We start from the raw sequence: 12,904 nt of genomic DNA on the forward strand, positions 1-12,904 counted from the left end.
CTTTATCCAATGCTTTCTCACATCAAGAATGAATATGTGTTCCTAAATAAATGATGAAGCTGGGAAGCAGAAAGCAGCTCATTGGGAGCTGGGAAGAAATGGATGTAGTAGAATGGAACTGACGTGGAGAGAATCCATCTATTTGAAGAAGGCAGTGTCCTTGCCATTTTGTCCTTGTCTGCAGCAAGGTTGTTCTGCTGCTGCTAATTAAGCAACATATGGTAACATGCACACACATTTCAGAACAAAGAAGTGTTCTCTATCCTGCCTTACAGACATTCATAACACAAATGGCAGAGAATAAAGAGAAAAAGCATATAAGCAACAGTCTACAAAATATAACATGATATACTCATCCCTACCTTCATCCCAAAATTTAACAATTGTACACCTCAATGATGACTAGAAGTTTAACGTATCCCCCACGATAAAATACCCTAAATGACATACTGTACTTTAAAAACTATGAGTACTTGACAAGTTATTAACTTTATTACAGTCATCATATTCACGAAAGATAACCTGCTTTCCAATTCCAGTCTCGGCCTTTTAACAGGTTCACTTATACTGATTAACCATTTCTTCTCATCAACATGTGAGGGCCACAATTCTGAACTTTTCTCTCCACTTTGTCCGAACTGCAGCACCAGTACGGCAAACACAGACGGCTTGAATGTCTTAAACTGGGCAACATGGCCTTGCTTCTTCAGCCTGCCTCAGCCTGACAGGTAGCCTTTGCTCACTTCTCGCCATAATCAGGCAGGGTTAGAGCAAGTCACTTCTGGGGGATGCCCTAGCTGGAAACCGGTTCCTGTCTTGTGCTCAATACATAATGCAGCATGAAGATCTTGACTAATTGCTGGGTCTGATGCTAAAGCATTTTAAAGCTATACGAGCAGAAAAGTTAGGCTGCTCCTAACATAGAGAAACAGATGCCTACAGTGTAAAATTTTGAAATGCTTAAAGTACGTGTAAACTTTTATATGACGGTGTTGTAATGGTAAGCGATTGTGTTAAGCACTGGAAATACCAGTACTTAAGTTGTGTGTGAATTTGTATATGATGATGCTGGATTTAGAATGTTAAACTAGTAGTATTTCTTGTAGTATTTTCTTTCCATGGAATTGCTTATTGTACTCTTTTTGTAGAAGTAGTAGTAGTTGTGCAATTATGTTTTAACTTTATTATCACACTACTGTAAGTGATCATTGCCACCGGGATATTTCCCAATTGCGATGTATTTGTTAATAATAATAATAATAATAATAATAAATAAATAATTGTGGCCACTCCACTGGAGAAACAGAAGCTACCAGGAAAAGGGGTTTCAACAGCATTTACTCTACTGAAGGCACCTTGCCGTTCTACAAATGCTCATCCACCCTAAGCCATTATCCTTCGTAGGTAGTCAACACACTATGTTGAGTAGTTGCCTGAACGGTCTACTCCACTCTAGAGCAGAGTGAACCTGGCCAGACATTATGAGTACCAACTTCTCATTCTTCTTAATATGAGTAGGGGTTGTAAAAATAGTTGAAGCTCTAACTCTGTAAAAAACTGCAAAAAATAAAAATACAAACCTGTGTCTCTATTTCTGTGAAAGTGAAAACAAACTGCTGACAAAGACATTTTCTAGTTTTAAAAGCTCTTTATTTTAGAAATCACACTCATCAACAAGTGTTGAAGTGTTTTAAAACAATTAATTAGTTAATTTATAACATTAGTATGTCATACTAAAATAATTAAATACTTTAATATTTCTTTATCATACCAACAATTGCAATTAAAATACTGTATTGTATTCGCTTACAAGCTAGACAATATATAGACAAGTCTTCCAACTTCATAATGTCACAGTCAAAACACTTGCTCCATCACTAAAAGTTGCCGAATATTCACGCTAAGTGAAGGAATCTTGTAGGTTGTTACCAAATCAAGAACGGTGAAACTAAAACTTCGCCAACAGCATGACAAAGAGTTCAAAGCCAGGATAGGTGGGGGAGGGGGAATTAAGTAAATATTTTTCCTTTCTTTGTACAGTAGAGTCTATTAACCAACATTAACACGACCTGATGAGGTCAGACAACAGAAAAGACTGGATAATAGAAAATAAAGAAAAGAATAAAATGTTAGTACAATTAAAATGATAATAAAATATGTTTAATTTGAATGTAGAAACAATGTTCAATTCATTGTTGTATACAATCAACAGCATTAATATGAACTGCATTGATTTCTTTAGTGTATCATTACATACAGTACAGGGTTTTACAAAGCTTTCAAGCCCTCTCGAAAGTAAAAAATTGCCTCACACTACACGGACGGATAATGTGGAAAGTCGGATTACCAAGACTCTCCAGTATTTCTTTCCAATTTTTCTTTCTAAATTTTTCCTTTAAAGCTGCTCGCATATTCTACCACAGTTTGAGAACCAGTAACCTACATCTTTTCCTCTTTCTCTTCTACCCGGTCTTTTTCCCAATGTATAAGGGTTAGGACTTGATATGGAATTGGTCAAGTTTTACAGCCACATGCCCTTCCTAACACCAACCCTATGTGGAGGGACGAATGAATTTCCTACTCTCTGTGTGTGTAGCGGTTTGTACTGTGATGTGTTGTGTTTAGATGAAGAGAAGTGTTTTAAGACAAATAAAAATGCCCGATCCCCAAGTCAGAAGAAATGACCATGCGCAGTAAAATTCCTCAACCCACTCGGGAATCAAACCCAAGCCCATCATTCAGCCAAGGAGCCAGACAACCACTGACCTACATTAAGTCAATAAAATAACAATATACAGTACAGTAATTCAATATTACAATACAGGCAGAACTACAAACTGACAAAGAACTTTTTAAGATCATTACATATTACTTTTCTACAGAACTTACCTAGCATTCCCTGCAGTATTTCATCAGCCCACGGGAATAAACGAAATATATCCCACGGTGGAAATGGAATATGCAGAAAGAATCCCATCTTACACCGCATATCTTTTTCTTCTGCAGCCTAAGCAAAATATTATCCACAGTGATCAAATTATTCCTATATCTACAACATAAAAATACACCAAAAACCTTCCAGTTATGCTATGTACAATAACATAGGTAATACACAGAGATTCGGTTTCCATTTAATAAACATGAAAATGATTGTATTAACACTACCTAATTGAAGCAGATGAGGTGAGTACCAAAAGAAGTTATAAGATGAACATTTTTTTTTCACATGTGAGCTAATAATGTAATGATGATATGCACTTAGATATATGAAATATCTAACTTCAGCTATTTGATTACACTTTACTAGCAGGGATGCATGTTTAGAAGGGAGAAAATCATGCAAAAATTAAGCAGCAAACAAAAACAGGAGTACCGCAGGGCTCAGTACTAGGTCATATTCTATTTTTGATTTATATTAATGACATACAATCTTTAACACTAAAGGGAAAATGTAAAGTATTTGTCGATGATATCTTAATAACTTACAAAGGACTATGTGAAACGCAAATTATGGAAAATATAAATAGTGACTTGAACAAGTTATCGGACTGGGCTTTATCTAAAAAAAAGATCATAAATGTGACTAAAACAAAATACTTAATCTTTCATAAAACAGCCCATAAGATCACAGCAGCTAACACTGTTACCCTAAAGGACCAAGTAATAGAGCGAGTCAACTCAGCTAATTATCTTGGTATAATATTAGACTCAACACTTTCCTGGAAAAGCCATATTGATTATGTAATCAGCAAATTTACCCCTTTGATAGGAATAATGCACAGATTAAGATACAGTAATTTTTCTCATCAACAATTGAAGTGTATATATTATGCAATGATCCACCCACATCTAACATACACAAGCTTTATTTGGGGAAGATGTAGGAAAGATTACATTAGTAATTTGGAAATCCTACAAAAAAGAGCCATTAAAATCATGTATGGATTTGCCTTCCTCAAACCGTCACATGAAGTTTTTTCAGAGTCAAATATTCTGCCATTCCATAAACAAATTGCATTTTCATCATCAGTCTTTATGTATAAGCTAGACAGGAAATTAACCCATTCTACTGTCAACTTCTCCCATTTTAGTGAAATTCATGGATATGAAACTAGAGGATCATTAAGGATATATCCCTCTCACTCTAATTCAGTCAAGTATGGAGTGAAAGGCATAGAATCATCAATGTTTAGGGAACATAATGTGTTGCGTCCTGTTATAAAGAACTCTAAATCGGTTACATGTTTTAAGAAAAAACTGAAAGAATATTACTCTTTTACAGATATCTTAATATAATCTCTATATAACTTGCTTTAATACAATAATATATATATTGTCCATATTTAATATATTACAGCCATGCAATATCTGAATATACGTCTGCAAAACTATGAACCTAACATGTAAAAATTTTTTTAAAAAGTCTTGGTTATAAAAAAAGTACTTGTCACTTTACAGAAAAAGCTGTTGTATATGAAATATAATTATTGTGTCGCCTTAAGAAAAGTATGTACTGTATTGTCCTTATCACGAGCCAAAGGCTCCATGGGACCTTTTGTCACCAATAAATAATAATAATAATAATAATAATAATAATAATAATAATAATAATAATATCTCAAGTAGAAGAAATGAGATTTTTTCCCTTCAAACTTGCCAGACCCCCACCAACCTCCCCCCTCCCCCTTAGAATTTCCTTTATGTCACACCGACACAGATAGGTCTTATGGCGACGATGGGATAGGAAAGGCCTAGGAGCGGGAAGGAAGCAGCCGTGGCCTTAAGGTACATCCACAGCACTCCCTTGGTGTGAAAATGGGAAACCACGGAAAACCATCTTCGGGGCTGCCAAGAGTGGGGTTCGAACCCACTATCTCCCGGATGCAATTTCACAGCTGCGCGCCCCTAACCGCACGGCCAACTCGCCTGGTCAACCTAACCCTAGAAGTACTTATATAGAAAAATAAAAAGGAGACTATGTCAATCTGGAAAATGAGACTATTTTCTGTGTTCCTAATGGCCAGAGCAGTGTGCTATTGTCTCCATTAGAGCTCAGAGGGGAAAAAAAGAAGAGATGGAATATGAAATGGGGAAATCAGGAGAAGAGTGGGAGTAAGTCAACTTCAATAAGATATTAACATAGCAAAGCAGAAATGGTTTGGACACATGATGAGAATGCCCAGTAGCGTAGCCAGGATTTCAGTTTGGGCGGGGCCCATTCATCCAGAATTTTATTTTGATAGGTACACAACTTCCAGAGTTTAGGTGGTGTAGAATACATAAAAAGGAAATTAGTGTCCTTGGATCCAAGTAAAAGTGGTCGATTCGTGCAGATTCCGGAAGCTAATAGTAATCTTCTTCTTCTTCCACCCCGCCCTGCTTTTCCCACATCTGTGAGGTAGCGGGTGCGAACTGTGCCGCACATGTGGATTTGGCCCTGTTTTACGGCCAAATGTCCTTCCCGACGTCAACCCTATATGGAGGGATGTAATCACTGTCGTGTGTTTCTTTGGTAGTTGGTACTGTAGTATGTTGTCTGAATATGAAGAGGAAAGTGTTGGAACAAACGCCTAGTCTCCGAGCCAGAAGAATTAATCAGGCGCGATTAAGATCCCCGACGCGGCCAATGAGTCGGATTTCGGAAGCTAATATTAATATACGTTATATATAAAATGCTTAATAAAAGTAGATTCGTTAAAACTCCTGGGGTGTCCGGACTCCTTGGACAACAACCCCCCCCCACTACCTCTGTTACTCCCATCCCAACATAAATGCAGCATTTATATTCAGAGTACAAGCGAAATGAATGCAAAAATAAACAGTGTGAGTAAAGGTGCAATATTCTGGTTTAGAATAAATACGGTAATGTTATTAAAATAATGGTCATGTGATAAGCAATAAAGAAGTGACATTTTATACAAATAATGCGGCAAAGAAATACACACACACGTCGAATACAGGTTTCTTGCCCTTCTTGTCCATGGCTAGATGATGAAGCCAAGAGAATGATGGCCCACCGTGACTCGTTATTTCGACATTATAAACAAACCCTAGATGACAAAGACTTTGAATCTTACCGCATCTTAAAACATCGCACAAAGCAGTTAATCAGAAATAAGAAATGTACATATTTCCGGAATTTAGCTAACAACTTAAATTGTAATCGCGCACGGGACCAACTTAGAGCTCTGGGAATAGGAAAACATCAACAGAGACAGACGACTTCTGACATCCCACTTGACGAACTGAACGATTACCTTAGTATAATAAATATTCAACCTACTCCAATTAACTGCACCGACTCACCGCCCTCCCCTCCAGCCAATTCACCATTCACATTTCACAGAGTCACAGAAAATCAGGTTGAAAAGGCTTTGCATTCCATTAAATCAAAGGCTACAGGTGTAGATGATATTCCTATTACTTTTATACATAACATTATGGGTGCTGTCCTGCCTATACTACTGACGCACATACTAAATTACCGTTTACTAAACGGAAATTTCCCTACTGTCTGCAAAACAGCCAATATTATACCGGTACCTAAGAGTTTAAACCCACTCTCTGACTATCGTCCTACGTCTATACTTCCTGCGCTTTCTAAAGCCTTTGAACGTTTAGTATAAGAGCAAGTTCTGGAATACCTAAAACGAAAAAAGCTCTTTTGCACCCTTTGCAATCTGGATTTAAGGGTCACAGTACCGCGACAGTACTTTTGAAGGTTACTGAGGACATTAGAAACGCTACGGACAAACGACTGCTCCCTATACTTATCATTCTTGACTCCAGTAGCGCCTTTGACACTATAGTAATTCCAACTATGATAAAGAAAATGAAACTGCTAAATTTCGACCTGGCTGCGCTTAAGGTTTTAGTTCTTTCTTGAGTAACCGTCAACAGCGTGCAACAGTAAACGACAAGGCCTCTAAATTGAAAATGAAACATAGTGTTGCCCCACAGGGCAGTATTCCAGACCTCTAATTTTCTGTATTTATATCAATGACATACCTTCTGTTACAAGAAATAACACACACCACCTCTATGCTGACGATCTTCAAATATATCAACATTGCAAGACAAGATATTAACAATGACCTCCGACGACTCAATATATATGCACAACGAAACACTCTTATACTAAACTGCACAAAATCTCAGGCAAACATTATTGGATCACGAAAATTACTGAGCTGTTCAAACAATGTTGTAATCCCCCTATCCTACTGAATGGTAAAATTATTCCCTACAGTAAAACAGTTAAAAATCTTGGCGTAATTATGAACGAAACAGTTGATTGGTCTGATTACACGAAAGAAATACGTAAAAAAGATTTTTGGAGTGCTTCACCCTCTTAAACAGCAGAGGGATGTATTTCCATTTGAGCTACAGGCCAAACTCATACAGGCACTCATTCTCCATATTCTTGATTTTTGTGGCGTTGTTTTTGTTGACATGACGAGAGAAGAAACACTTAAACTTCAACGAGCATTGAATTCCTGCCTGCGATTTATTTACAATGTGGCGTACGATGTTCATATCACCCCGTACTTTCAGGCTGGCTCATGGCTGATGTCTGATAAACATCGGCAGCTACACACTTCAAATGGTAACTGAAAGTCAGCCACTGTATATTTCTTCCAAATTCATCTTTTTATCATCATTTCACAACTTAAATACACGTTCTTGATTCATTCTTTCTATTCCACTGCACCCCACAAATAAAGTTAATAGATCATTTGTGGCGGCTGTCGCCAGATTATGGAATTCCCTGCCAGCTCAGGTCAGAGAAACTAGCTTTTTTAAAATCACGATTTAAGGTCACCTGCCGAGACTACCTGCTGAGGACAGCTGACTTAATGGTTGAATATGAATGTGTGTGTGCCTGAGGATTAGCCATTTTTACGAGTTTTTCATATTAATTAGTTCTAATATTAATTTAGTTAGTAATATATTTAAATTTATTTTCAATTCTACTTATTTTCAATTCTATTAATTTATGTAGTTTTAACTATTTTAAGTATCTCAGTATTTTATTTAATATTCTGATTAGCATGTGGTTAATTATACTAGAGGGCCTGGAGCTAACCTGGAGCGCCACTGTACAGAAGGCACTAATACATACATTATCATTATAGACTTATGCCTTTCAGCGTTCAGGCACTAATAAATAAATAAATAAATAAATAAATAAATAAATAAATAAATAAATAAATAAATAAATAAATATAGAATGTAAAGTGTATGGGTATATATATTTTGTTAGTTGGTAAAGAAAAATTTCACGTCACAACATATCGTCCCCACTCTGGCAAACTAGCGAAAGTGACAAACTAGGGAATCTGTAGTTCTCATGTTTTGGTCTATATTTTATTATTTATATATGGTCTACCCTCTGTCAAAATCCCACATCTGCAGTTCGCTCTGTATGCCTAACACACAAAACCAATCATTAAATATAAACATTGATCTGACATGAGCAATCACAACTTCTTTCAGCTCTCCTAACCTTTTGACAATTTGCAGATTCGTTAGTTTACCAGAGTAGGGACGATATGCTAGGTAGAGTTTACCTTGTCCTATTAGTTTCCCTCGCGGATAGGGCCGCGCAGATGTGAGCTTGCATACGGGAGATAGTGGATTCGAACCCCACTGTTGGCAGCCCTGAACATGGCTCCCAGTGGTTTCCCATTTTCACACCAAGCAAATGCTGGGGCTGTGCCTTCATTAAGGCTACAGCCGCTTCCTTCCCACTCCTAGGCCTTTCCTATCCCACCGTCGCCGTAAGACCTATATGCGTCGGTGCGACGTAAAGCAAATTGTTAATCAGTTTTCCTCGCAAACCTGGGATACAGAATATAGTAGTATACAGTTACAGTTTTGCGACGCTAATATTCGTATGTATGATTTTTATTAACGTGCCTAAAAACCGACACGGAGCTGTTGCCATTTCAACACCGTTTTAAGGGCCACCGACCCAAGCCGGGATTTGAACCTGCGAACTCTGACTCAGGACAGCGACTCAACCAACTGAGATATAATACCAATATAATGGTCCGTTATTGGACATTATAAATTTTCCAGCTAACTCATTCTTGGTTGCCTGCGTTTCGCCCTCGTGTGCTAAGTTAGGCTCGTCAGTTGGGACTTAGCACACCACCCAAGACGCAAGGCTAGTGCATACCGTGGAGGCCACTGCATAGGCTATTTGAAGCCACCAGCAGTGCCAATGCACTATGAGAGCTATGTCTCATTTCCAAAAAATAGATGCCTGCCTGGCCATCAAATGATGTAGATGTTGGTTCCCATAGGGAACCTAAAATATTTGTCCCGAATGAGTAAATTTATAATACCAATATAATGGTCCGTTATTGGACATTATAAATTTTCCAGCTAACTCATTCTTTGTGGCGTTTGTGATTATTGTTATAAATAGATGCCGTTAGTATTTTTACAAAGGTTTTATGATGAGCATTTATTACGGCGTACGTTTTCCAACTGTCCTAAATGCACGAGGCCGGACAGAAGAAATAGCTGGAAGCTAAAGAGCCTTGCAGGGGTGTCTCTTCCTTCTCTGTTCACTTTTCCAAACCAAACTCCATGGCGTAACAGACCCGTACGGCCATCGCCTACCAAGCGACCGCTGTTCTGCCTGGAGGTCTGCAGATTACGAGTTGTTGTGTGGTCAGCATGATGAATCCTCTCCTCCATTATTCTTGGCTTTCTAGACCGGGGCCGTCATCTCACCGTCAGATAGCTCCTCAATTATAAACACGTGGGCTGTGTACCTCGAACCAGCCCTCAGATCGAAGTAAAAATCCCTGGCCTGCCCGGGAATCGAACCCGGGGCCTCCGGTAAGAGGCAGGCACGCTACCCCTACACCGCGGGACCGGCTGGTTACTTTTAGGTCTCCTTATTTTAGAATTTGACTTAAGGCATCCTGCATTCGATTCCCGGCACTGACAGAGTTAAGAAAGACATGGAATGGGGAAGACACAACCTTGTTTGTGGGTGCAGTAGAGTTGGCCTTGAGTCTCCCGTAATCTAAATATCTACGACCTGCAAGGTAGTCATCTTCATGGCGTGTAGTACCAAAGTGGTTCCTTTTTTATAAGACAAATTAAATGAAAATTCTACTTCCTCACAAACGAAGAACGATATCAATTTTATGAACAGTTTCAATAATGTAGCCGGTTTATGTTAACAGTACAGAAGCTATGATTGTACATGGTAACAATCAAAACCATCAATATCTACTGAAGATCCGTCACCACACTCGGTAGGGTCGGCTTTTTCCATATCCACCGGGCGAGTTGGCCGTGCTGTTAGAGGCGCACAGCTGTGTGCTTGCATCCGGGAGATAGTGGGTTCAAATCCCACTGTCGGCAGCCCTAAAGATGGTTTTCCGTGGTTTCCCATTTTCACACCAGGCAAATACTGGGGCTGTACCTTAATTAAGGCCACGGCCTCTTTCTTCCCACTCTTAGCCCTTTCCTTTCCCATCGTCGCCATAAGACCTACGGTGTGACGTAAAGCAAATTCGAAATAAAAAATCTTTTCACAACCCCTTCCAAAGAAAATTTGTATCCACGCTACTGGCCTCGACTTACCCCTTCCACTGAAATTACTTTGTGTGGGCGCCACTGCATCCACTCACCATTTAAGGTACAATGTAAGCCCGAAGAATGGAAGGTATAAAGAAAGGTAAGGGACGGGATCTAGTGTTTTAAGTAGAATCCATCTCAATACAACGTGACTTCCAATTTTAAAAATGTTTCATGCATCGACTGCAATTCAAGCCTGGGCCGTCCTGATGAGAAGATAGAACCATTGAAACTGAGTTATCACGCCCGCCAATTACAAAATATTTACCAGCACTTTTGATGGTGCAATTTGAGGTTCCAATCAGTCGCTGGTCATTTGACAAAATATATAGGCCTACATATCGAACTTAGGCACGCATCTGCGATTGTCTTGCTACTGTCAGAATTTTTTTTAAACTTGTTCATAACTTACTGAGGATGTACATAGTTTTGGCTTCTCAGTGACAAAATGGCCCTCTTCAAAAAAATTTACTTATATGGCACAAAATGGGGAACCGACATACAGCTCAAAATCCTCTCACAGTCTTCCCAATGCTGCAACTTAAACACAGCACATCTCTCAACCACGGTACAACCCGAGGATTCCTAGGACATTGTTTCCTAGAACCAATGTGCAAAATCTGACACTATGTTGTAAGCTTGCAGCTGTTTCTGGCCGTGGCCCCAGTAATCTCGGTCACGTTCCGGCCCCCAAATGAGTAATCCCTTGGTAATTGCCCTTTTCCTCTCCGGCTCCATGGCTAAATGGTTAGTGTGCTGGCCTTTGGCCACAGGGGTCCCGGATTCGATTCCCGGCAGGGTCGGGAATTTTAAACTTAATTGGTTAATTTCGCTAGCACGGGGGCTGGATGTATGTGTCGTCTTCACCATAATTTCATCCTCATTACGAAGCGCAGGTTGCCTACGGGTGTCAAATCATAAGACCTGCATCTGGCGAGCCGACCTTGCCCTCGGACTCTCCGGCACAAAGTCATACGCCATTTCATTTCATTTTTTCCCCATGTCTTGACATTTGTCAACACACGGTTACATTCCCAATACTGAGGCCTCTATAGGGAAATATTCCTGTGCATCACAACCCTTTCTCCTTTCATTCAGGCAGTACAAATATGGAGAATTATGATTAGACCTATTGAGCCTTGCTAGTAGATTCTTTGTCGCTAAGTTAATTTAACATTTCGACGTAAGTTTTTAAGTTGTTCGTACCGTACGTAAAACAACGGCTGATCATCGCTCTAGCTTCAGGAAATTTTTTTTTGGCCCCCCCCCGGCTACGCCAGTGAGAATGCCAACACAGTGACTACAAAGAGGCCTAGAATGAGATGGAGGAGTTCTGTAATGGTCTGAACTGAAACTAGAAGAGTTGATAGCAATACTGAAAAAGGTGGAGGGCTTTTGAACACTACACTACCCACAGAGAATCTGGAAAAGGGAATGGATGATGATGATTATAATTATTTTGACAATCAACTCGCACCATGTGTGGCCACAAGGCTGCCACATTCTGAGAATATAATGAAACCACAGAGTTTCAAAGCGTCATGTAGCGCACCTGATGTATCCTTGACATGAATATAATAAATGCAGAAAGAGTGAAATTAACTTTTTTTTTTTTTGTCTTGTCACTACCCAATGTTCTAACCACCAGGCCAATGGTCTTATCACTAGCCAGTACTATCATAGTGGATACTATAAGACTGTGGGCTGCTTTGCGTCTCTAACCTGGGAGCTTACCTTCCCAGACGCTCTTTGCTTGCCCCCAGACCAATGGTCTAACCAATACGGACCAAAGGTCTTGTCACTAGGCATACGTAAGTTGGCAGCATTGCATGGGATATTATTCCATCGTGTGAGTCACGCCATGTTCAATTCCTAACATCTCTTTCGCACCCCCATTAGTAAAGTTTTACCAAAGATTTATAAGCCTAAGGTCTCTACTAAGGTAGCACTTTACTAACAGGAGTGCATGTTTAGTAATAAGAAACTGATGTAAAAATAATGTGAAATGATACCTGAAGTAACAAAGAGGAGAGATGCTTCCTATATGCTTGCCAGGCACCCACTAACCTCCCCATACAAGCATTGTTACTTTTATACAAAAGTTAAAAACGAGACGATGTAAATCAGTGAAATGCAACCATCTTCTGTGTTCCTGTTGGCTGTATTGGCCGGCATGTAATGAAGAGCAGTTTGCTATAAACTTTGATAGAGCTTTCATCATGCCTGTCCACAAGGTTGGCATATTTGGTGAAGATAATGAACCTGCGAAGTTTGAAAATGTCATGGCATGTGATTGATGTGA

The 12,904-nt window shown here is 39.3% G+C and overlaps 1 protein-coding gene across 1 annotated transcript in view; it reads right to left on the minus strand.

Annotated features, from left to right (window-relative positions):
• The window catches only part of Tps1 (Trehalose-6-phosphate synthase 1), a 223,393-nt gene that overhangs the window by 194,911 nt on the left and 15,578 nt on the right, over positions 1–12,904 (minus strand). Inside the window, exon 6 of the mRNA XM_067153704.2 lies at positions 2,890–3,007. Within this exon, the coding sequence (XP_067009805.1) occupies positions 2,890–3,007 (118 nt within the window). The remainder of the gene's footprint in view (positions 1–2,889; positions 3,008–12,904) is intronic.

Source organism: Anabrus simplex, chromosome 9 (assembly GCF_040414725.1).
Source record: "Anabrus simplex isolate iqAnaSimp1 chromosome 9, ASM4041472v1, whole genome shotgun sequence".
Classification (NCBI taxonomy): domain Eukaryota; kingdom Metazoa; phylum Arthropoda; class Insecta; order Orthoptera; family Tettigoniidae; genus Anabrus; species Anabrus simplex.